The sequence below is a fragment of the Schistocerca americana genome, chromosome 2 (assembly GCF_021461395.2).
Source record: "Schistocerca americana isolate TAMUIC-IGC-003095 chromosome 2, iqSchAmer2.1, whole genome shotgun sequence".
In the NCBI taxonomy this organism is placed as follows: domain Eukaryota; kingdom Metazoa; phylum Arthropoda; class Insecta; order Orthoptera; family Acrididae; genus Schistocerca; species Schistocerca americana.
This window is the reverse complement of record NC_060120.1, coordinates 955,352,601-955,377,175: the sequence shown is the minus strand read 5'-3', so window position 1 is coordinate 955,377,175 and position 24,575 is coordinate 955,352,601. Positions and strand designations below refer to the sequence as shown.

General features: G+C 44.0%; 1 protein-coding gene across 1 annotated transcript in view; it reads left to right on the top strand.

The window, feature by feature from the left end:
* The window catches only part of LOC124596132, a 223,424-nt gene that overhangs the window by 64,244 nt on the left and 134,605 nt on the right, over window positions 1–24,575 (top strand). Inside the window, exon 2 of the mRNA XM_047135152.1 lies at window positions 5,976–6,140. Coding sequence (XP_046991108.1) covers window positions 5,976–6,140 — 165 coding nt within the window. The remainder of the gene's footprint in view (window positions 1–5,975; window positions 6,141–24,575) is intronic.

Genomic DNA, 24,575 nt, shown 5'->3' with positions numbered 1-24,575 from the left:
GAAACCCTGGCAGATTTTAATTTGAGGTACACCCGTTTGCTGGTCTGGCTATACCGATTTGACTCACAGGCAAGACAGTGCGTGGTGAAATTGTCAAACGTCAGATGGACGACTCAGGAGGAATACGTCCACCCTCACGACACACGGTATGTCCAAGATGATATGCAGTTCCACTGTCGATATAACTGGAAACTGCCGCTGGTTCTTACTCTACCACAAGATGCACACCACAAGTCTCATTCACTAGAGAAAGACCCAAAGTTCTCCACCAGGGAAGGACCAGTAGACGAAGAAGGCAAGAATCACCTCCTCTTCCCACCAAACCTCGCTATGGGAGCCGAATTAGCAGAAACGAAACCGCCCACAACTCTGCTCATTGAATCTCCCCTCTTGACTGTGGCCTGGTAGTCAATCTATACGTAGCACAGGGGTTCCCATGCTGGGGCAGCAAGCCTCCAGTTTGCATATCCTGAGGAGAGCCAAACAGCCACTCCAAATCTCTCTTGTCTGAAAAAGAAGATTTTAGACTAGGGAGGTGTCGTTCTCAGGTAAGCATGGCCATGTTTCGGTAAAAAAAGAATATCTACGTAGATAGTACCACAGTCCCTCATTTAAGGGGAAATCTAATCTTTCCAGGCTGACCATTTCCTATTTCTGAAAGGAGGGTGTTAAGCTTCCCAGATAGTCGTGCTTATCAAATATATGTTTTTGCCACTCAATAAAAAACCTGCCGACTTCCTGCCTCCGGGGGGTTTAGTCTTGGCTCCACTAGCACCAGCGCTCTGTCTGTATTGTCCCAGCTTCTAACATGAAAATACTCGGAGTTTTACGACTTTCCCACCATTTGCACAAAGGCTCAGTTTACAGCAGCCTCTCTTCAATTGCTTTTCGCTAACTGGCCTTCCTCACGATGAACTGCTGGGTGGCCCAGGTAAAATGTTTTGCGAACTGGCAACCTTCTAACTGACCCTAAGTGGAAGGAGAACACAGCCTCGACCAGAAGTCCTCCAGGTACGATCGATTGAGCGCTGCTTCCCAGAACCACTCACACAGCCCGGTCGCTGCCTTCAGGATTTGTGGCCCCCGTTTAGCTCTCTCCATCGCCTCCACTGCGGCCCGTCGGGTACATCTAAATCTACATCTACATATATACTCCGCTAGCCACCAAGAGGCGTGTGGCGGAGGGCACTATTCGCGCCAAAGTCAAATTCCCCCTCCCACCCCCTCCCCCCCCTGTTCCACTCGTGGATCGCGCGAGGGAAAAACGACTATCTGAACGCCTCAGTGCGAGCTCTAATTTCCCTTATCTTTGAATGGTGATCATTGCGCGATTTGAAAGTTGGTGGTAGTAATATATGCTCTACATTCTCGGCGAAGATCGTATTTTGGAATTTAATCAGCAACCCCTTCACTTTAGCGCGTCGTCTATTTGCAAGTGTGTCCCACTTCAAACTTTCTATGAGATTTGTAACGCTCTCGCGATCGCTAAATGTACCAGTCACGAATCTTGCCGCTCTTCTTTGGACCTTCTCAACCTCTTGAATCAGACCCAACTTGTAAGGGTTTCATACAGATGAACAATAGTCTGAGACTGGACGAACTAACGTATTGTTAGCTATTTCCTTTGTTGAAGGACTGCATCGCTTCAGGATTCTACCAATAAACCGCAAACTAGAGTTCACCTTACCCGTTAACAGTCAGAGTCAGATACTTGACGGATGTTACCACTTCCAAAGACGGGGCATTTATTTTGTACTCGTACATTAATAGGGATTTTCGCTTTGTTATACGCAGTAGGTTACACTTACTAATATTGAGAGATAACTGCCAGTCATTACACCACTCATTTATTTTCTGCAAATCCTCATTGATTTGTTCACAACTTTCTTGTGATATTATTTTCCTGTAGACTACAGCGTCATTGGAAAACAGTCTAATGCCGCTGTCTATACCATCAACCAGATCGTTTATGTAAATTGTAAAAGACAGCGGACCTATTACGCTGTCCTGGGGCACAACTGATGTTACGCTCTTTTCTGTTGAAGTCTCCCCATTCAGGAAGACATACTGTGCCCTGTCTGTTAGAATAGTATCTATCCAGCCGCATATGTCATCGGATAGGCCGCAAACGCGCACTTTTTGGAGCAAGCGACAGTGCGGAAATGAGTCGAACGCCTTTCGAAAGTCGAGCAATATGACATCAACCTGGGAGCCGGTATCTTAGAACCTGCTGTAAATCATACACAAAGAGAGCCAGCTGTGTCTCGCATGAGCGCTGTTTCCTAAAACCGTGCTGGTTTTCGGCAGATGAGCTTCTCAGAGTCTAGAAAGGTCATTATGTCTGAACACAAAATATGTTCCATGATTCTACAACAAATCGATGAAGTTCTCTATGGATTATACATGCAGATATAAGAATTTTCTGCCCACAATTTCATATTGTAAAAAGGTCATAAACCACACATACCAAATGTAGTACTGGGGAACACTAAGATCATGACCTAAAATATTTGACTAATGGCGTTGTAAAGTGAGAGAGTGGTGTGCCGGCTCTCAAGCACTGACTATTTGTAACCCTAAATAGTAGTATGATCCTCGATTACAACATGATCTTTGAGCGGAAATTGAGGAGAAGATGAGTAGAGAGACAGGGAGGAGGTGATGGACAGAGAGAGATGGATGGAAGAGAGATTGACAAAGATAGGGAGAGGACGAGACGGACAGAGGCAAGGGGTAGAAGGAGATAGGACATCCAACTCCCATACACATTAGGAAACGTGTGCTTTCTCTTTTCTATCTTTCCTATTTAACCAGACTGAGTCACAGGAGTGCGACGTCGGGAACAGCTGGTCTCTGGAATAAATTTTGTTGTAAGCACATATTTCCTTCGCTTTACAATTTGCATAAACAGTAGTGTAGTTGGTTCATTCTTATTAAATTTTAAATCACTGTGCTATCTGGCAACATTTAATTGGTCAGCATGTAGCTCAAAAATGATTCAAATGGCTCTAAGCACTATGGGACTTAACATCTGAGGTCATCAGTCCCCTAGACTTAGAACTACTTAAAACTAACTAAGCCGGCCGGGGTGGTCGAGTGGTTCCAGGCGCTACAGTCTGGAACCGTGCGACCGCTACGGTCGCAGGTTCGAATCCTGCCTCGGGCATGGATGTGTGTGATGTCCTTAGGTTAGTTACGTTTAAGTAGTTCTAAGTTCTAGGGGACTGATGACCTCAGAAATTAAGTCCCATAGTGCTCAGAGCCATTTGAGCCAAACCTAACTAACCTAAGGACATCACACACATCCATGCCCGAGGCAGGATTCGAACCTGCACCCGCGGCAACAGCACGGTTCCGGACTGAAGCGCCTAGAACCGCTCGGCCACAACGCCCGGCTCAGTATGTAGCCATACTAACAAACATTCCATGCATATGTGCACTGACTCACCCCAAACCATTTCGATAAAATCGCTCGGTTGATCTACGTAACGTGCAACTGATCTACTAACGTAATACGGTTTTCATGGTGACGATCTTTGTGTATTCTGAAATTCTGCACTGATTAGCACTACAGTAGTGGAAATCAGTAAAAAAACAGCGTTCCACGAAACCAACAGTACAATGTATGAATCATACGCGTATGGAAATTTCTACGCAAATAGTAGATACATATAAGCCGTAAACAGTCATAACAGAATTAGAAAGTTTCTTTCATAACACGAGTATCAAAATAAGGCGTTAACATTTCTTGGATGGAAACTGGTATAGAGGCATTTACTATCTGTCCAACTTCTGTTGTTCCTAATTAGCTCAGAAATTATTTTTGGGGTTGATTTTGTTAGGGTTTGTAGTTCTTTCAGTGAAACTGTCACCCATTCTTCCCGTATCGCTCATTTCAGCCCACATGCGGCCTCCAACTGCTTTCCATTGCGATAAACGCGCCTTGCAAGTATTCCACAAATATTTTCCACGGGGTTCAAATCCTGACTACGTGCAGGCCGGGGCAACACAGGTATCTTTATCTTCAAACCACTTTTTGGTTACAGGGGAATCATACACAGTTGCATTATCTTGTTGAAACATTAGACTTTCGTCCCCTAGGTCTTCACACACACTAATAAATTCTGCCTCTAGCATCTTAGTGTGCCGGCCGGGGTGGCCGAGTGGTTCTAGGCGCTACAGCCTGGAACCGTGCGACCGCTACGTCGCAGGTTCGAATCCTGCCTCGAACATGGATGTGTGTGATGTTCTTAGGTTAGTTACGTTTAAGTAGTTCTAAGTTCTAGGGGACTGATGACCTCAGAAGTTAAGTCCCATAGTGCTCAGAGCCATTTGAACCATATCGGAGAGCACTCTTAGTGTTCGGTTAAGCAATGCGTGATTTACCTTCAGCGCAGAAGTCTGCTCAAATCGTAACACTTCCATCACCAAAATATCTCTTCATTCTTCCCTGCCGCTTTGTTTTCAGATCATGCCAATAATACTGAAATATCTCCTGCCCATCACAATTTAACTTCCTCTCATCAGTTAGAATCACTTTACCCCATTCTGAAGTCCATATCAGACATATTTTTCAGTAAACTCCCATCTACCCAGTTTATGTTTGAGCGTTAATGCTGGTTTCTGCAATCGTTTCGTGAATGCAAGATGTTTGTCATATGACGAAATTTTTCGTAGACGTATGACAGTTACTGGCAACAGGTTGAGGAGAATAACGGTTTCTGGCCCTTGCTTTGCCCAAAAGCAACCCTTCCTATGCCTTAAATAATTTCCTACTTTGCTTATATTTTCCATTCTATCCACATCGTGCGCCCAATCTAACGAAAATATCTATCACTGTACATGAAGGGTTCAACTTATTGGCAGTTTGACGATTAGAGAGTCCCATTTCCATGTGCCGATTTTTGCTTTTTCATCACATAATAAGTTTTCCGCATGGCATTGTCACAGTCGTGGTTTATCTACACAACATCTACGGTCCCTAATGGTGTCTGTTTCCCACCTACAGTAGAGGAACGTACACATACAATAACACCACACAGAGCCGACTCTCTTTATACCGGGTTCACCCTCTAACATCTGAATCGTTTCGTTGATGTCTTCTTACATGCTGCACTAGTCGCATCAAATCGGATACCATTTGACTATATTTGTCGATATAGTGGTTCAAATGGCTCTGAGCACTATGGGACTCAACTGCTGTGGTCATAAGTCCCCTAGAACTTAAACTACTTAAACCTAACTAACCTAAGGACATCACACACATCCATGCCCGAGGCAGGATTCGATCCTGCGACCGTAGCGGTCGTGCGGTTCCAGACTGTAGCGCCTTTAACCGCTCGGCCACTCTGGCCGGCCGGTCGATATAGTGGATTTCGTACTATTGCGCCGAGCGGGATTAGACGAGCGGTCTAAGGCGCTGCAGTCCTGGACTGAGCGGCTGGTCCCAGCGGAGGTTCGAGTCCTCCCTTGGGCATGGGTGTGTGTGTTGTCCTTAGGATAATTTAGGTTAAGTAGTGTGTAAGTTTAGGGACTGATGACCTTAGCAGTTAAGTCCCATAAGATTTCACACACATTTGAACATTTTTTTTTTCGTACTATTGCAGATATGTTGTGTACAACTATTTCAAACAACAATGTTAATTTTCCTGCAAATATCCATGGCTTTACTTTGAAATTCACTACTGTATACTACTGTACACTGCTGACGACTACACAGCAGCCGGCCGGAGTGGCCTAGCGGTTCTAGGCGCTACAGTCTGGAACCGCACGACCGCTACGGTCGCAGGTTCGAATCCCGCCTCGGGCATGGATGTGTGTGATGTCCTTAGGTTAGTTAGGTTTAAGTAGTTCTAAGTTCTAGGGGACTGATGACCTCCGATGTTAAGTCCCATAGTGCTCAGAGCCATTTGAACCACTACACTGCTATACACTACTGTATATACTAAAGCCACACCCGTCACCGTGTGTTGCAGAAGAGAAGCGGCTACGCTGCTACCACTGTTCGTCAGACCACTACCACCACAACTGCGATGACCCGTTCAACAGCACCGGCATCGAGACCGTCGACTGCATGGAGCAGCTGCGCCGTAGGACCGACCCACGAGAGATTCCCGTCTGCAAGAAGATCAAGCAGCGCAGTGAGTACCTCTATGCAACTCTATCAGGCGTCTAAACACACACTGGACTTCACAGCTCAAGCCCGTCAGTCTCGTGTTCGAGGAAGTACAGCTAAGTGCAGCGAAAAGAGAAAGTTCGTACACCTCATAGTGCTGAAAAGTGTCAGCTCTCTATGAAACCTCCACGGCACGTTTCTTCCTTTATTAATTATCACTTTTTCTTATTCTTTAGCAGTACAGTACATAGAGGATACAAGCCTTCTTAAGAGTTTCATTCATAGGATGGATAAATAAGTTTGTAAATATTCTGACAATTTTTTAAACTATTCAAATCTTCTACAGAAACTTCTGGTACCCGCATTCTTGAAAGGAGGATAAAAGATGAACATCAACAAAAGCAAAACGAGGATAATGGAATGTACCCCCCATGAACTATGGACCTTGCCGTTGGTGGGGAGGCTTGCGTGCCTCAGCGATACAGATAGCCGTACCGAAGGTGCAACCACAACGGAGGGGTATCTGTTGAGAGGCCAGGCAAACGTGTGGTTCCTGAAGAGGGGCAGCAGACTTTTCAGTAGTTGCAGGGGCAACAGTCTGGATGATTGACTGATCTGGCCTTGTAACACTAACCAAAACGGCCTTGCTGTGCTGGTACTGCGAACGGCTGAAAGCAAGGGGAAACTACAGCCGTAATTTTTACCGAGGATATGCAGCTTTACTGTATGGTTAAATGATGATGGCGTCCTCTTGGGTAAAATATTCCGGAGGTAAAATAGTCCCCCATTCGGATCTCCGGGCGGGGACTACTCAAGAGGACGTCGCTATCAGGAGAAAGGAAACTGGCGTTCTGCGGATCGGAGCGTGGAATGTCACATCCCTTAATCGGGCAGGTAGGTTAGAAAACTTAAAAAGGGAAATAGATAGGTTAAAGTTAGATATAGTGAGAATTACTGAAGTTCGGTGGCGGGAGGAACAAGACTTTTGGTCAGGTGAATACAGGGTTATACTCGTAAATACAAAGTCAAATAGGGGTAATGCAGGAGAAGTTTAATAATGAATAAAAAGATAGGACTGCGGGTAACCTACTACAAACAGAATAGTGAACGCATTATTGTGGCTAAGATAGACACGAAGCCCACACCTACTACAGTAGTACAAGTTTATATGCCAACTAGCTCTGCAGATGATGAAGAAATTGATTAAATGTATGATGAGATAAAAGAAATTATTCAGGTAGTGAAGGGAGACGAAAATTAAATAGTCATGGGTGACTGGAACTCGAGAGAAGGAAAAGGGAGAGAAGGAAACATAGTAGGTGAATATGGATTGGGGGAAAGAAATGAAAGAGGAAGCCATCTGTTAGAATTTTGCACAGAGCATAACTTAATCATAGCCAACACTTGGTTCAAGAACCATAAAAGAAGGTTGTACACATGGAAGAATCCTGGAAATACTAGAAGGTATCAGATAGATTATATAATGGTAAGACATTTAGGAACCAGGTATTAAATTGTAAGACATTTCCAGGGGCAGATGTGGATTCTGACCACAATCTATTGGTTGTGAACTGTAGATTAAAACTGAAGAAACTGCAAAAAGGTGGGAATTTAAGGAGATGGGATCTGAATAAACTGAAAGAACCAGAGGTTGTACAGAGTTTCAGGGAGAGCATAAGGGAACAATTGTCGGGAATGGGGGAAAGAAATACAGTAGAAGAAGAATGGGTAGCTTTGAGGAATGAAATAGTGAAGGCAGCAGAGGATTAAGTAGGTAAAAAGACGAGGGCTAGTAGAAATCCTCGGGTAACAGAAGAGATAATGAATTTAATTGATGAAAGGAGAAAATACAAAAATGCAGTAAGTGAAGCAAGCAAAAAGGAATAAAAACGTCTCAAAAATCAGATCGACAGGAAATGCAAAATGGCTAAGCGGGGATGGCTAGAGGACAAATGTAAGTATGTAGAGGCTTATCTAACTAGGGGTAAGATAGATACTGCCTACAGGAAAATTAAAGAGACCTTTGGAGAAAAGAGAACCACTTGCATGAATATCAAGAGCTCAGATGGAAACCCAGTTCTAAGCAAACAAGGGAAAGCAGAAAGGTGGAAGGAGTATATAGAGGGTCTATACAAGGGCGATGCACGTGAGGACAATATTATGGAAATGGAAGAGGATGTAGATGAAGATGAAATGGGAGATACGATACTGCGTGAAGAGTTTGACAGAGCACTGAAAGACCTGAGTCGAAACAAGGCCCCAGGAGTAGACAACATTCCATTAGAACTATTGACAGCCTTGGGAGAGCCAGGCCTAACAAAACTCTACCATCTGGTGAGCAAGATGTATGAGACAGGCGAAATACCACCAGACTTCAAGAAGAATATAATAATTCCAATCCCAAAGAAAGCAGGTGCTGACAGATGTGAAAATTACCGAACAATCAGTTTAATAAGTCACGGATGCAAAATACTAACGCGAATTCTTTAAAGACGAATGGAAAAACTGGTAGATGCTGACCTCGGGGAAGATCAGTTTGTATTCCGTAGAAATATTGGAACACGTGAGGCAATACTGACCCTACGACTTATCTTAGAAGCTAGATTAAGGAAAGGCAAATCTAGGTTTCTAGCATTTGTAGACTTAGAGAAAGCTTTTGACAATGTTGACTGGAATACTCTCTTTCAAATTCTAAAGGTGGCAGGGGTAAAATACAGGGAACGAAAGGCTATTTACAATTTGTACAGAAGCCAGATGGCAGTTATACGAGTCGAGGGACATGAAAGGGAAGCAGCGGTTGGGAAGGGAGTGAGACAGGGTTGTAGCCTTTCCTCGATGTTATTCAATCTATATATTGAGCAAGCAGTAAAGGAAACAAAAGAAAAATTCGGAGTAGGTATTAAAATCCATGGAGAAGAAATAAAAACTTTGAGGTTCGCCGATGACATTGTAATTCTGTCTGAGACAGCAATGGACTTGGAAGAGCAGTTGAACGGAATGGACAGCGTCTTGAAAGGAGGATATAAGATGAACATCAACAAAAGCAAAACGAGGATAATGGAATGTTGTCGAATTAAGTCAGGTGATGGTGAGGGAATTAGATTAGGAAATGAGACACTTAAAGTAGTAAAGGAGTTTTGCTATTTGGGGAGCAAAATAACTGATGATGGTCGAAGTAGAGAAGATATAAAACGTAGACTGGTAATGGCAAGGAAAGCGTTTCTGAAGAAGAGAACTTTGTTAACATCGAGTATAGATTTAAGTGTCAGGAAGTCATTTCTGAAAGTATTTGTATGGAGTGTAGCCCTGTATGGAAGTGAAACATGGACGATAAATAGTTTGGACAATAAGAGAATAGAAGCTTTCGAAATGTGGTGCTACAGAAGAATGCTGAAGATTAGATGGGTAAATCACATAACTAATGAGGAGGTATTGAATAGAATTAGGGAGAAGAGATATTTGTGGCTCACCTTGACTAGAAGAAGGGATCGGTGGGTAGGACATTTTCTGAGGCATCAAGGGGTTACCAATTTAGTATTGGAGGGCGGCGTGGAGGGTAAAAATCGTAGAGGGAGACCAAGAGACGAATACACTAAGCAGATTCAGAAGGATGTAGGTTGCAGTAGGTACTGGGAAATGAAGAAGCTTGCGCAGGTTAGAGTAGCATGGAGAGCTGCATCAAACCAGTCTCTGGACTGAAGACCACAACAACAACCCGCATTAGCTGTTAATAGTTTCTTTATTACAAGATCACACACAACTGGTTTCGCGATGATTTAATCGCATCCTTAAATGCATACGTCTATGAAAAATATGATAAGAATTTGAAAGTATAACAATGGGGAAGAAATAAGGCAATTAAACCAGAAAGATAGGGAAACAAATTCGTATAATTAATTTAACATTGGGTCTCTGAAGATACGGGGTCTACCGACGTTTGGATGGCGTTCGAATTGTCAGAACGTCTTACACTGAGGCGACAAAGTCATGGGATAGCGATATGCACATATACAGATGGAGGTAGTATCACGTACACATGGTATAAAACGTCAATTCATTGGTAGAGCTGGCGTTTGTATTCAGCTGATTCATGTGGAAAGGTTCCGACGTCGTTATGGCCGCACGTCGGCATTTAATAGACATTGAACGCAGAATGGTAGTTGGAGCTAGACGTATGAGACATTCTGTTCCGAAAATCGTTTGGGGAATTCAGTATTCCGAGATCCACAGTGCCAGGAGTGTGCCGAGAACATCAGATTTCTAGCATTACCCTTTCACCACGGGCAACACAGTGGCCGACAGGCTTCACTTAACGACCGAGAGCAGCGGCATTTCCGTAGAGGTGTTAGTGGAAACAGAGAGCAACACTGCTTGAAATAACTGCAGAAATCAATGTGGGACGTACGTTGAACGTATCCGTTAAGGGAGTGAGGCGAAACTTGGCGTTTGTGGGCTACGGCAGCAGAAGACCGACGCGAGCACCTTTCCTAACAGCACGACATGTTCTGCAGCGCCTTTCCTGGGCTCTTGACCACATCTGTTGGAGCCTAGTTCAATGGAAACCGTAGCCTGGTTAGTTGAGCCACGATTTCACTTGGTCAGAGCTGATGGTAGGGTTCGAGTGTGACGCAGACCCCACGAATCCACGGACCCAAGTTGTCAACAAGGCGCTGTGCAAGCCGGTGGTGGCCCCATAACGATGCGGGCTGTGTCTCCATGGAATAGCTTGGGTCCTCTGGATGTTCAGCTACTTGGAGACCATTTTCAGTCCTTCATGGACGTCATGTTCCCAAACAACGACGGAATTTTTTATGGATGAGAATGCGCCTATGCCATACAACCGCAAGTCTTCGCGATTGTTTTGAAGAACATTCTGGACAATTCGAGTGAATGATTTGGCTACCAATATCGCACAGCCCGCATCCCATGGCAAATTTATGGGACATAATCGAGAGGTCAGTTCGTGCACAAAATCCTGCATCGGCAACATTGTCGCAATGAAGGGCGGCTATAGAGGCAGAATAGCTCAATATTTCTGCAGGAGACTTCCAGCGACTTAATGAGTCCACGCTACATCGAATTGCTGTACTACTCCGGGCAAGATAAGGTCCGAGACGGTATTATGAGGTATGGTAGGACTTCTGTCACCTTAGTGTACACTTGGGAGATCACAGAATAAAACATCAAAAATTTCAGTGGCTAGCAGGCGCAGGCAGTGTACATAACCACTGGCAGTCACGGGTATGGACCTAAGAAGGAGTTCAAATAAGACCTCGGAAGAAACCTATGACGAATGAACCTGCGTTTGAACAGAAAAATGCAAATACCCATTAGTGATGAAAACTGAACAGATGATCGCAAAACCCACCTGGTGGAGTCATGAATATGTCTGAAGTAGGAAGCCAAGGTCACCAAAGAGTCCAACTGACGCTTCAAGATGCTACCCCTAGTGGGTGTAAAATGCATGTTCGCAGCGGAAAATATTGAGCGCTAAAATGATGATCTGGCCCTGTCTGACTACCCTTTGAAGCAGATCTTAGGATCTCTTAATGCTATTTAACATATGTATTACAACCTCAACATAAATGAATGATTAAGGCAACTAATACTACGAAATGATAAACGTTGTTTCTTATCATACTTTATTGTAGACTAAAAAACAACCCTTTATATTACAATTGTGTATATTTCCTGACTAAAATTGCTGATCAATTGCCCAACTCTTCCCCTTTTTATGGCCGCGCGATCTAACATAAATAACGCGAAATGACTGACATCATCTGCGTACCAAAAACTAGAAGACACTACTTTCAAAGATAATCTACGGTGGTGTGAAACCTCAGTGGAAATAAACTAGCTTGATCACAGCCCTAATAAGCCGAAGCAATTAGCAATATCACCGTATGTACTGCGTCTTATTCGTCGAAGTAATGGTTCTCGTACACGCCTGCGACGATGGAAGAACTCCAGCCACAAAATAAAACTCTTTCAAACACTAGCACGGCCGAAGATGGTCCTCTGACTGATACAATCTAATACTGTCTTCTCCTCTCTGTGTTCTGCAGACGAGAAACGCAAACTCCCAGCCACAAGGACGGAGTTCAAATACCGTCTCTACGTAACTTTAGGAAAAAGAAGTGCTCTCAGTCACTGAACGCTGCATACTCAACGACGACTTCCAACCCGGAGTCGAAGTCCAGAATCGTGTAAGTTCGCAACAGTACAGTGCCTACCGTTCTAACTACAAACCCTCATAAGAGCAAAGACAGCAAGTCCGTCTGTACCAATAAAGCTGATACTGAGCGACCGTCACACACTGGCCCTCAAAAACGGAAGACCTCTTCCTCTTCATCACTGGCTTCCCAGCAAGACTCGGCTCCCCCCCCCCACCCCCTCCCCCGCGTAACCGCAGAAGGCGAATCATCATCACGAAACCACGGAATATTCTCCCTCTCTACAAATTCTTCCGAACGCCAACCAATCATACTTTAGTCTTTTGTCGTCCAGTACGGAAAGCTTGCTAGGAGATACCTATACTCATACAATGGTAAGCTTCTGAGTAAAAATCCTTAGAAATAACCCAACCTACTATATTTCCGAGGTGAAGCTTCCTCGTTCCTCTCAGCTGCATCCAAGATTTGCAGAGATCCCGGTTATCCTTCCGGCCTAGCTATAACACCGAACAGCCGCCGCTGTATTGTGTTTCCGCGCCCAGGTGTCCAGACTGTCGGTCTTGGCACTTCCTGTGTCAGGCAGGACCACCCAGGGCTTGAGTTCTGCCTGCCGTTTCATCTCCACTGGCGTTCCAACCTCTACCAGTATAGACAATCATTCAGTACGCCGTTTTGATAATAAAGACACTCCGTCACCTTTCATGCAAAAGCGTTAACAATTATTTACAAGGTGTATGTGACAATGTTAGTTTTCTTTAAATATTCATATATACGATGTACAACCCATCAAAAAATGGTTCAAATGGCTCTGAGCACTATGGGACTCAACATCTGAGATCATATCATAAGTCCCCTAGAACTTAGAACTACTTAAACCTAACTAACCTAAGGACATCACACACATCCATGCCCGAGGCAGGATTCGAACCTGCGACCGTAGCGGTCGCGCGGTTTCTGACTGAAGCGCCTAGAACCGCTCGGTCACACCGGCCGGCCCCATCAAATAATACCTAATTGTGGTTGTAGATCACGGCAGAGTATGTAGATCAGTGCTTGTAAGGTGCAAAATTATAGCCACTTTACAGTGTAACATTGCTGAAACTGCCGGCGCTTAGTATGCCCGTATGCCCATAGTACAGTACAAGTAATACAATTCAAACAGTTAACGTTATTGATACTTCGTAAAACTTTACATAACTCATGCAACAGGATACTTTCCTATTCATACCTTGTACTTTGCGTTGGACGCGGATTCGTGGTACGTTGATATTTACATATTCCGTGAGCAAAGAAGATGTTATACGTGCGCCATTGCCCGCACCGAACAGTGCAGCGGCTGTAGCTGCGTAGACACATTCGCTACAGTCACCGTAACACTTCGCTCGGCTCGCATTATTAGCGCCGCACGGTGTAGCCGTGTGGTCTGGGGCGCCTTGCCACGGTTCGCGCGGCTACCCCCGTCGGAGGTTCGAGTGATCCCTCGGGCATGCGTGTGTGCGTTGTCGTCAGTGTAAGTTAGTTTCAGTAGTGTGTAAGCCTAGGGACCGATGACCTTAGCAGTTTGGTCCCACATGAACTTACGACAAATTTCCAAATTTTCACATTATTAGCGCGCCGAAGGCGCAGGCGGTGATTCGCGTGCATTACATCATAATGCTAAAGTTTATAAAGAAAACAGGCAATAAAAAGTATCTGAATAAACCGTATGAGAGCTTACTAGTGAGGGACAATGCTGTCAGTGTCACTCAAATCTGAATACAGACATGAATAAACGTTAATAAATGAAAAACACTTCTGTACCTCACTCCACCTCTTACGTCATATACGAGCTAACATTATCCTTTCTCAATCACGAAGTAAGGTTTGGGAGTGAACGCAACGGTTTCCAGAGTCAGAAACGGTACAATATGTACCGGTGCATTTTCTCTGGTGTTCCGACAGGTACTCGCAATTTCGTTTGTTCATTGTGTAGCAGGAGTCAGCCCAAACAATTACTGCTCGTCACGTCTTTCAAGCGAAGCCCAGTGTCAACAGAAAGCGTTGGTCTGTATCTCATAACAAACAAAATTATTTTTAAGCCGGAATTTACGTGCACATTCGATGGAACGTTCCGAAATCAGTCTAGCCAGATATTATTTTTATCGTCGTGTATTAGCAGGGACAATAAAACAACAAGAATAAACTGCAATCCACCAGTGGCTCAGTAGTGCTGCATGCTTGGCGATAGCGGTCAGTGCGAGCCAGGGCAGTGGTATAGCTGCTGGAGTATTCGTTACACTTCGTGTTTACCTGTTCCTGCTAATGCGTATCGATAAAACAAATATCGCACTGGACGAATCTCGGACCCCTTTACCGAATAAAAACAGACAAACACCATCAAAATAGGCCTTGAAGGCCTAACGGTATCGACGGCCGAAGTGGCCGAGCGTTTTTAGGTGCTTCAGTCTGAAACCGCGCGACCGCTACGGTCGCAGGTTCGAATCCTGCCTCGGGCATGGATGTGTGTGATGTCGTTAGGTTTGTTAGGTTTAAGTAGTTCTAAGTTCTAGGGGACTGATGACCTCAGATGTTAAGTCCCATAGTGCTCAGACCCATTTTGAACTTAACGGTATCGACCGACCGCCGTGTCATCCTCAGGTCTTAGGCGTCGCCGGATGCGGATACGGGGGAGGGCGGGGAGGGGCGGGGCATGTGGTCAGCACACCACTCTCCCGGCCTTTGGCGGTTTCCGTGACAGGGGCTGCTACTTCTCAATCAAGCAGCTCCTCGCTTGACCTCACAAAGGTTGAGTGCACCCCTCTTGCCCACAGCACTCGGTAGACCCATACGGTGACCCATCCAAGTGTTAGCCAAGCCCGACAGCACGTAACTTTGGTGATCTGACGGGAACAGGTGTTTTTTTTTTTGTTATGATTTTAGGACGCAAAACTGCTACGGTCATTAGCGCCCGGTCTGTGGCTTAGGTAAAAAAATAAATAAATTAAAAAAAAGGAAATCATCAGCAATGGGAGCGAAACTCAAAATGTGGGGAAATTAAAAAAACAGAAGGAAAGCTTCGAAAACCACTACAGAATGGGGGGGTTGTTTTCCCCAAAAAGAGCTTCAAATGACCGACGTCATTTCACTGACATCAATAAACTCGAGAGTGCGATCGGCTGAGCGCTTGTCATCTCCTAAAATGGAAGATACATCAGGCGACAGCTGTAGACGAGCGCGTAACGGAGTAAAATAGGGGCACTCAAGTAAAATGTGTCTCACCGTCCACAGAAGAGAGCAATGGGGACAAAGCGGAGGAGGATCGCCACTTAAAAGATGTCGATGGCAAAAAAGACAGTGTCCTATCCGGAGTCTAGTTAAAATTACCATTGCGGCAATGCCGTTGGCCCTCTATCGAATAGGCAAGTAAAATTACACTTTAAACATCATTTTGTTTGTAACGGGAAACAAGCCAACGGCTTCCGTCGACACTGGGTGTCGTATGAAAGACTTCATCAGTACTTTTTTTTTTTTTTTGAGCTGACTCCAGCTACATTGCAAAAAAACGAAATTCCAAATGTCTACTGAAATACCAGAGAAGAAAACGTGCCTTACGACTCTTACGAGAGACGCCCCTTATAGGCACTCGAATACATTTTTTGTATGTGCGACTTTTCAATCACCCTGTATATGAAATGCCTATGGAACAATTAAAAACAGCATCAGAAACAGAAATATGTGTTTTGGGATCTCTAAAGCAACGGTGGTAAGACTACATCAAAAAATCATGACAAGTTATAGAACACGTGGTAGACATTAAACTACTAACTTAAGTGACTGATTGTCTCGAGTGATGAGTAGCTGTAAACAGAACCCACTGAAATAGCACAAAAAGTGTGGTGTCACCGCCAGACACCACACTTGCTAGGTGGTAGCCTTTAAATCGGCGGCGGTCCATTAGTATACGTAGGACCCGCGTGTCGCCACTGTCAGTGATAGCAGACCGAGCGCCACCATACGGCAGGTCTAGAGAGACTTACTAGCACTCGCCCCAGTTGTACAGCCGACTTTGCTAGCGAAGCTACACTGACCGATACGCTCTCATTTGCCGAGACGATAGTTAGCATAGCCTTCAGCTACGTCATTTGCTACGACCTAGCAAAGCGCCATAATCCTTTGCTATATATATTGTGGTTATAACATGTACCGTCAAGAGAGATGTTCTACAATTGTGGATTAAAGTTAAGTATTACTTCATCTACGTACTTCATTTGCAATTCTCAAGATATTGTCCTGTTCCAGACCTCACGCCAGTCAGCGTGTAATTAAACGCGTGCATTTCGGCCTCCTCTAGAAACACAGTGTTGGCTCTTCTGCCAAAACTACAGAAAGTACTGTAACATGTCAGGCAAAACAAAACTAATCAATGTCTTGAATATAAAGGTATTTCTCTCCAATTTCCATTTAAATGATACGCGACAACATCCAAAAGACGGATAGTTGAAACTTCCTGGCAGATTAAAACTGTGTGCTGGATCGAGACTCGAACTCGGGACCTTTGCCTTTCTCGGGAAAGTGCTCTACCATCTGAGCTACCCAAGCATGACTCACGCCCCGTCCTCACTGATTTACTTCTGCCAGTATCTCGTCTCGTACTTTCCAAACTTTACAAAAGCTCTCCTGCGAAACTTTGCAGAACTAGCACTCCCGAAAGAAAGGATATTGCGGAGACATGGCTTAGTCACAGCCTAAGGGATGTTTCCAGAATTAGATTTTCACTCTGCAGCGGAGTGTGCGCTGATATGAAACTTCCTCGCTGATTAAAACTGTCCAGCACACAGTTTTAATCTGCCAGGAAGTTTCATATCAGCGCACACTCCGCTGTAGAGTGAAAATCTCATTCTAGAGATGGATAGTTCCTAGTATCGTGTGTGTGAAACTCTTCCCCTTAACAGCAACCCAATTCAATTTGCTACATCTTTTATGTTCTGTTTGTACTTTCTACGGTTCAGGAGGTCTGGATATGCGACTATGTTCAACAACAGCTCCTTTCATTGTGCTACGTTACTGTCCAGAAATGACTAGTTCAGTATCAAGTTCTCTGACACGGTCAAGTGTCTCACACAATTAGGACGGAGGAACGTGCCGCTGCTATTACTCGCTCGTGAGTCAATTACTTCATTAGAGCTGGCAATCAGACCGCTCTTGCCCTGAGCTGGTGACCCTGGAGGCCTGCGAGGTCGCGAACGTGGGAGGCCCTTGGAGACGGCTACACCCACCTCTCCAGTTGAGATCCTCAGGTCCCTGCGTTAACTGGAGGTTTTCCAAATGGTACGCACCGAACGCGGCGGCACCGCGGCCAAGTTCTCGCATTCAGGCTGTTCCACTGCTGCTGCCTTCGAGGTGCACACCTTAAAAACCAATCTATGTCAGAATGAACCGTGAGAGAGGAGCAGTGCTAAATTAAATGTTCACAACACACTGATTTAACACTTCAGAAATTTTCAGCCCTAGCAGTGAAACTTAAGTTGGGATTGTGGTGTCACCGCCAGACACCACACTTGCTAGGTGGTAGCCTTTAAATCGGCCGCGGTCCGTTAGTATACGTCGGACCCGCGTGTCGCCACTGTCAGTGATTGCAGACCGAGCGCCGCCACACGGCAGGTCCAGAGAGACGTCCTAGCACTCGCCCCAGTTGTACAGCCGACTTTGCTAGGAAAGGTTCACTGACAAATACGCTCTCATTTGCCGAGACGATAGTTAGCATAGCCTTCAGCTACGTCATTTGCTACGACCTAGCAAGGCGCCATTACCAGTTAATATTGAAATTATAAAAAATGTACCGTCAAGAGCGATGTTCTCCGATTATGGATTAAAGTTAAGTATTATATCAACTACGTACTTTATTTGCTACTATTAATTCCCTTAACTGTTCCAGACCTCGCGCCAGCCTGCGTGAGCTTGAGCGCGTGCCTTTTGGCTTCCTCTCATAGTGACTTGGCTGTCTTGCCAAGTCACAACAGGGATATTCACAATACTTTTATACAAGAACATAGATTGACGATCAAATTATACTGTGCACAATAGTGCTGCCACTGTAGCCGTAACTGATTAACGCTGCATTTCGTTTCAATGATAGGTAGCTCATAGCAGTGAGTATCATTTGTGCATAATACTTTACACCACTGTTTACTCCCTGATCTGACCACAAGTCTTAACCATTCACTCTGGGAAGGTTCTCGGCTGATGGAATCACTGTTTCATCAGAAGTCGAAAAACTGTATATGACGCCGGACTGATATTCCACATCTACATCTATGTGATTACTCTGCTATTCACAATTAAGTGCCTGCCAGAGGGTTCAATGAACCACCTTCAAGCTGTCTCTCTAGCGTTCCACTCTCGAACGGCGCGCGGGAAAAACGAGCACTTAAATTTTTCGGTGCGAGCCCTAATTTCTCTTATTTTATCGTGATGATCATTTCTCCACATGTAGGTGAGTGCCAACAGAATGTTTTCGCAATCGTAGGAGAAAACTGGTGATTGAAATTTCATGAGAAGATCCCGTCGCAACGAAAAACGCCTTTGTTTTTAATGATTGCCTCTCCAATTCACGTATCATATCTGTGGCACTATCGCCCCTATTTCGCGATAATACAAAACGAGCCGCCCTCCTTTGAACTTTTTCAATATCATCCGTCAGTCCCTCCTGATACGGATCCCACACCGCACAGCAAAAGTCCAGAAAATGGCGGACAAGTGTACTGAAAGCAGTCTCTTTAGTCGATCTGTTGCACGTTCTAAGTGTTCTGCCAATAAATCGCAGTCTTTGGTTTGCTCTACCCACAACATTATCTATGTGATCGTTCCAACTTAGATTATTTGTAATTGTAATTTCTAAGTATTAGTCGATCTGTTGCACGTTCTAAGTGTTCTGCCAATAAATCGCAGTCTTTGGTTTGCTCTACCCACAACATTATCTATGTGATCGTTCCAACTTAGATTATTTGTAATTGTAATTCCTAAGTATTTAGTTGAATTTACAGCCTTCATATTTGTGTGACTTATCGCGTAATCGAAATTTAGCGGATTTCTTTTAGTACTCATGTGAATAACTTCACACTTTTCTTTATTCAGGGTCAATTGCTACTTTTCGCATTTGTTTCCAGTTATTTCCAGTCTCAGCTTTCTATAGTGTGTACAAAGACTATCTCAAATCATTTGAGGTTCAGTTACATGTAACATTTCCGTGATCTTTAACTGTTCATTTTATATCTGTTTTCGTTTCTGAGTAAATAGATGCAATGGACAGAATATTGCCAACTCTAGCAGCAGATACAACCAGAAAGACATTGTCCATCACGGTGTAGCTGTTAAAATATCGAGTGTGTACGCTACTGGAGTTAACCAATACATTGCTTCCTACTACACATATCTCGCAAAAAGACAACGAAAGCTAAATTGGACAGATTCGAGCGGGCACTGGGGCTTGCGAACAATCTTTCCTGCGGTCCATTCATAACTGGACCAGGAGAGGGGGTAAGTGACAGTGGTACAAAATGGTCCAAATGGCTCTGAGCAATATGGGACTTAACTGCTGAGGTCATCAGTCCCCTAGAACTTAGAACTACTTAAACCTAACTAACCTAAGGACATCACACACATCCATGCCCGAGGCAGGATTCGAACCTGCGCCCGTAGCGGTCTCGCGGTTCCAGACTGTAGCGCCTAGAACCGGTCGGCCACCCCGGCCGGCTGACAGTGGTACAGAAATACCCTCTGCCACACATCATATGGCACCGTGCAGAATATAGATGTTCATGCATATGTAGCACTGGTCCACAATGAGCACCTTAATATTTTGTATTGTGAAGTCAAAGTCTTTACATCAGTAGCCTGTTTGACTGCTATCCTCACCGGCCGCTAGATCCAGTACAATGGACAAATATTGTCACGAACCCTCTGCGTATGTGTGATATTATCCGATATACACGCTGGCAGATATTTTCCTTCTGTAATTTAGCTTAATTGCTCCCTCTGCTGTTGAAAAGCGTCAAGCCCATTTCGGCGGGGTCTCTTTTCTTTCATATTGGTATGTGGATCTGGTTTCACATAATTAAACTTATACATATCACGCAAACAAATGTTTGATGTTGGGTAAAGCGGTGGCGGCGATTGTAAGGGGCGATTTCATTTCCTTTTCTTTACTTTAATACAATAAACTTAGTGCATGCTGTTATAATGATTTCTTTGGGAACACTTTCAAACTGTGACGTGCTGCTGTTCGAGGGACAGAACATTCAGAGTGTAACACAAGCTGAACGGAACCTGCAGATAAGGGAGAAGGTATTCTGAAGAATGGCAAGTGGCCGACTCAGGTAAAGTGGCTGGGGCCAGAGGCATTGTGTGTGTGAAAGAGAAGGACCGCATAGTTTCTGCAGCACTCACTAGCACAGCCAGTGACTCGATAACAATGTCAAATGGGATGGAACACACCTTGAAAAGGAGAGGTCGAGTTGGGGAACTGTTTTCTTCGTAGCCTGTGCCCTGTTAGAGAAAGGTACACTGAAAGCATTTGCTTTGAAACGAAGGATTCGGCAGACATCTCTTGGCTCTCCTGAAATATACAGAAACAGTACTCCAAAAATTGTAGCTTGGTGTGGCCAGCAAGCTGTTTCAGGAAACGAAGTTACTTTTTTCTGAGAAGGAAGTCTGTCGCGACGGCACTGTTGTATAAAACATTCTCGGACTTCTTGTCTCATCAGTTCAGGGTAAAAACCTCGAACTTCCGACGGTTTCCACCATCGTCATCGTCAGGAGAAACTATCAAAACGCTGCTGTGGTGGCTTTATACAGCAAAAAGACGACTTCTTATTGGTCGGTAGTCCTGACTGGTTGGTAGACGACTTCTGATTGGTCGGTCTGATTAGTCAGTAGTTGATGGTGTCAATATTTCAGATGATTGATTTCGGAGTCCAAGTAATCCTCCTCAGAAACGGTCTTTTTTCTGTGTACCAGTGTATTTATAGCCGCTCTTTTCTGTCCTGGGTGGTTAAAACTCTGGACGCTCAGATACTAATCAGTGTGAGTCGGCTTGCGGTACACTGAATGTCCGAGACGTTCATTCAACTTTCGTTGTACCAGAACATCTAAAAACAGCAGCCTTCCCTTTCCCTCGGCCGCTTTTAGATGTTCTTGAACAAGGAATGTCAAATAGACGTCTCGGACACTGATTTGTATCTGAGCGTCCAGCGTTCCCACCACCCAGTACAGAAGAGAGCGCCTATAAATACACTGGTACACAGAGAAAAAACCTTTCCTGACGAAGACTATTTGGATGTTTTGCGGAAGAACGGCTAAGCGCCAAGTGATATCAAGTCAGCATGCACCAAGAAAAGGAAACGTGGAAGTACTGAACATTCACGTGATGACCAAAGATGGCATTCCTTCCCTTCTGGGGCGCTACATCCAGAAAAATAGGCAAACAATCGTGGGAAGACGAGGTATCCGATGTTTTCCAGCCTTCTAACAAGATAAAGCAGGTGCTACGCCCACTTAAGGACTGTCTCGGCCTCAGGATTCCTAGAATTTACAACATCAGATGTGAATGCAGAAGCAATTACATCGGTCAGTCTATCAGAACCGTTTCCGACCGCTGTGCAGGACATCAACGGCATATTGAAAATCGTGCGCTGGAGAAATCTACAGCTGCTGAGCACAGCCTCACAAACAAACATAAAATACTATTTGACGAAACAGAAGTTTCGCCCCGGGCTCCCACACACTGGAATTCTATAATTAAAGAGGCTGTAGAAATAATAATGTGTGGGAAAACTTTCAACTGTGACGGCGGACGTAAGCTTAGCGGTGCATGGAAGTGAGTTCTCGGTACAGAGAAGAGCCAGAGATATTCGTCACAATGTTTTGGCTACGCTGGGAGCGGTGGCGGCATCAGCGACGACGTTGTACCATCTGCGACAGCTTGACGTAACTACCAATCAGTAGCCGTGTTTGGGCTGTACAAGGCCACCCCAACAGTCAGTTGCTCCTGACGGTGACGATGGCGGAAATCGTCGAAAGCTCGAGGTTTTACCCTGAACTGACGCGGGAAGAAATCAGAGGACACTTTTTTCTCATTTTTCTTTTCCCACAGTTAGAGCAAAAAGCACAAGCAGCTAAAAAGACCATTGTTGACAGCGGGAAGAATCAACACTTTAGCATTTCTAATTACAGTGATTTCTAGCGATTCAGTTCTAGGGAATCGAGAAGGAAGAAGATGTGGGTACACTATAACAGGACTGAGGATACGAATTGCCCTAGCACAAACACGAAAGCTAATCCACCTTACTTAATTACACGCAAGGAAAAACGAGAATTTCAAATTCCATTTCGTGCCGTTTTTGAGGCGTCTGTGGTTTAATAGGCAAATAAGCTTTCTGACACGAGAAAAACAGCTCGTTGTTTGACATTCGTCTATAATTGTTAGGAATTCTTATCAAGTGTATTATTTGTTATATATACTTGGAAAACATATGTTTCAAGGGACCACGGTGACATACTCCACTTCTCAAACAATGCCTGTATGTAAACAACTTTCAGTCTAATATACGACAACCAGAATTAGTTCTTTTTTCGGATGATACCAGTATTGTAATCAATAGAAACGTACATATAGCAACAGAAGAATGGTAAACAATGCTCTTAGAAGTATCATCGATGGTTTCCTGCGAATGTTCTCGCCCTCAGCTTTAAAAAGATACAACATATTCAGTTCTGCACCTCTAGAGGTGCTATACCAATGATCAGTATAACACAGCGAGAAGAAATAATAAATAGAGTGAAAAGTTCAAAATTCTTACGTGTCCCTATTGATGAGAATTAAGACTGGAAAAAACATATTTTGGAAGTCGCAAACAATATATTACTGTCACATTTACATTTTAGAATCATTGCAAATCTCGAAGAGAGAAAAATCACGAAGTTCACATGCTTTGCATATTTGCATTGAACAATCTCATACGGACTAATGTTCTGCGGTAGCTCATATTTAAGAAAGAGACTCTTAATTGCTCAAAAATATGCTGTGAGAGTAATGATTGGTGCTCGCACACAGTCATCTTGTAGACACCCGTTTAAGGAGTTAGACATTTTGACTATTGCTTCACAGTACATTATTCCCTCATGAAGTTTGTTGTGAATAATTCACTACAGTTCAGAAGGAACAACGACATACATATTTACAATAACAAAAGAAAAAATAACATTCATTACGCCACATTAATGTTCTCTTTAGCACAAAAATGGATGAACACTGCTGCAACCAAACTTTTTGATTATTTCTCCAGTGACATAAAATGTCTGACGTACAGTAAAGTAAAATTTGGAAACAAACTGAAAAAGTTTCTCCTTGACAACTCTTTCTACTCCGTAGAAAAATTTCTATTATTGAAATAAGTACAAAGTGGTGGAAAATAAAAAACTTTTAAATCATCACCATGTAGTCATATTTACAAGTTAACTTGTGATGTGAATATAAAATGGATCGTTCCACATCATTACGATTTACCGTACAAACGATCCATAGAACATGAAACTAAGTAACTAACTAGCTAACTAACTAACTATAGAAAGCAGAGATCATTCGTCATGAAAACGTCGTACAAGGCTGTATAATTTGTAACATTCCGATTTTGTTCCAGTTACAAAACATATACAATCGACGCAATTCCAATACAAACTGCCTCAGAACAACTTGATAAACTGTTTGTATGGCAGGTTCGGAAAGTCTGATTACCCTGAATACAACTGCATGTCCGAGATCTCTATGTTCATTAGATATATGTGCCACTGAGAATTTATATTATGCATCGGCAGAAAGATGTAATCGGCGGATTGGCGGAACTCATATTGCTTACCTTGTGGTTACTGTCGTTGCTCCGTGTTCTTCATTTCACTGTTTTCTTAAGAGTTTGCTGACTGTGGGTCGACGGAATCATGTTGCTCGCCAGTCGTCCCGCCTCAGACTATTGCTAAGCAACGGCATGGGCTGCTGCCGGGATGCCTGCATTGTTGAGAACTGCGTCACATAGCCACACTTTGTTTAGTCTAAGAGCATATGCGGAGAATAATCGCCGCACAATTAGGGAAACTATCCAGCGATAATAGCAGGGGCGTAACTATTCTGGGACATCCGCGGCAATGCCAGCGACGGTAAGGTGCTGCTGGAAAGGAAACAAATTGAAAAAAAAAAAAAATCCAGATGCGAGTAGGAGCTATGAGGCCTCTGTACAAACTTATTTGTGTGTATTGGC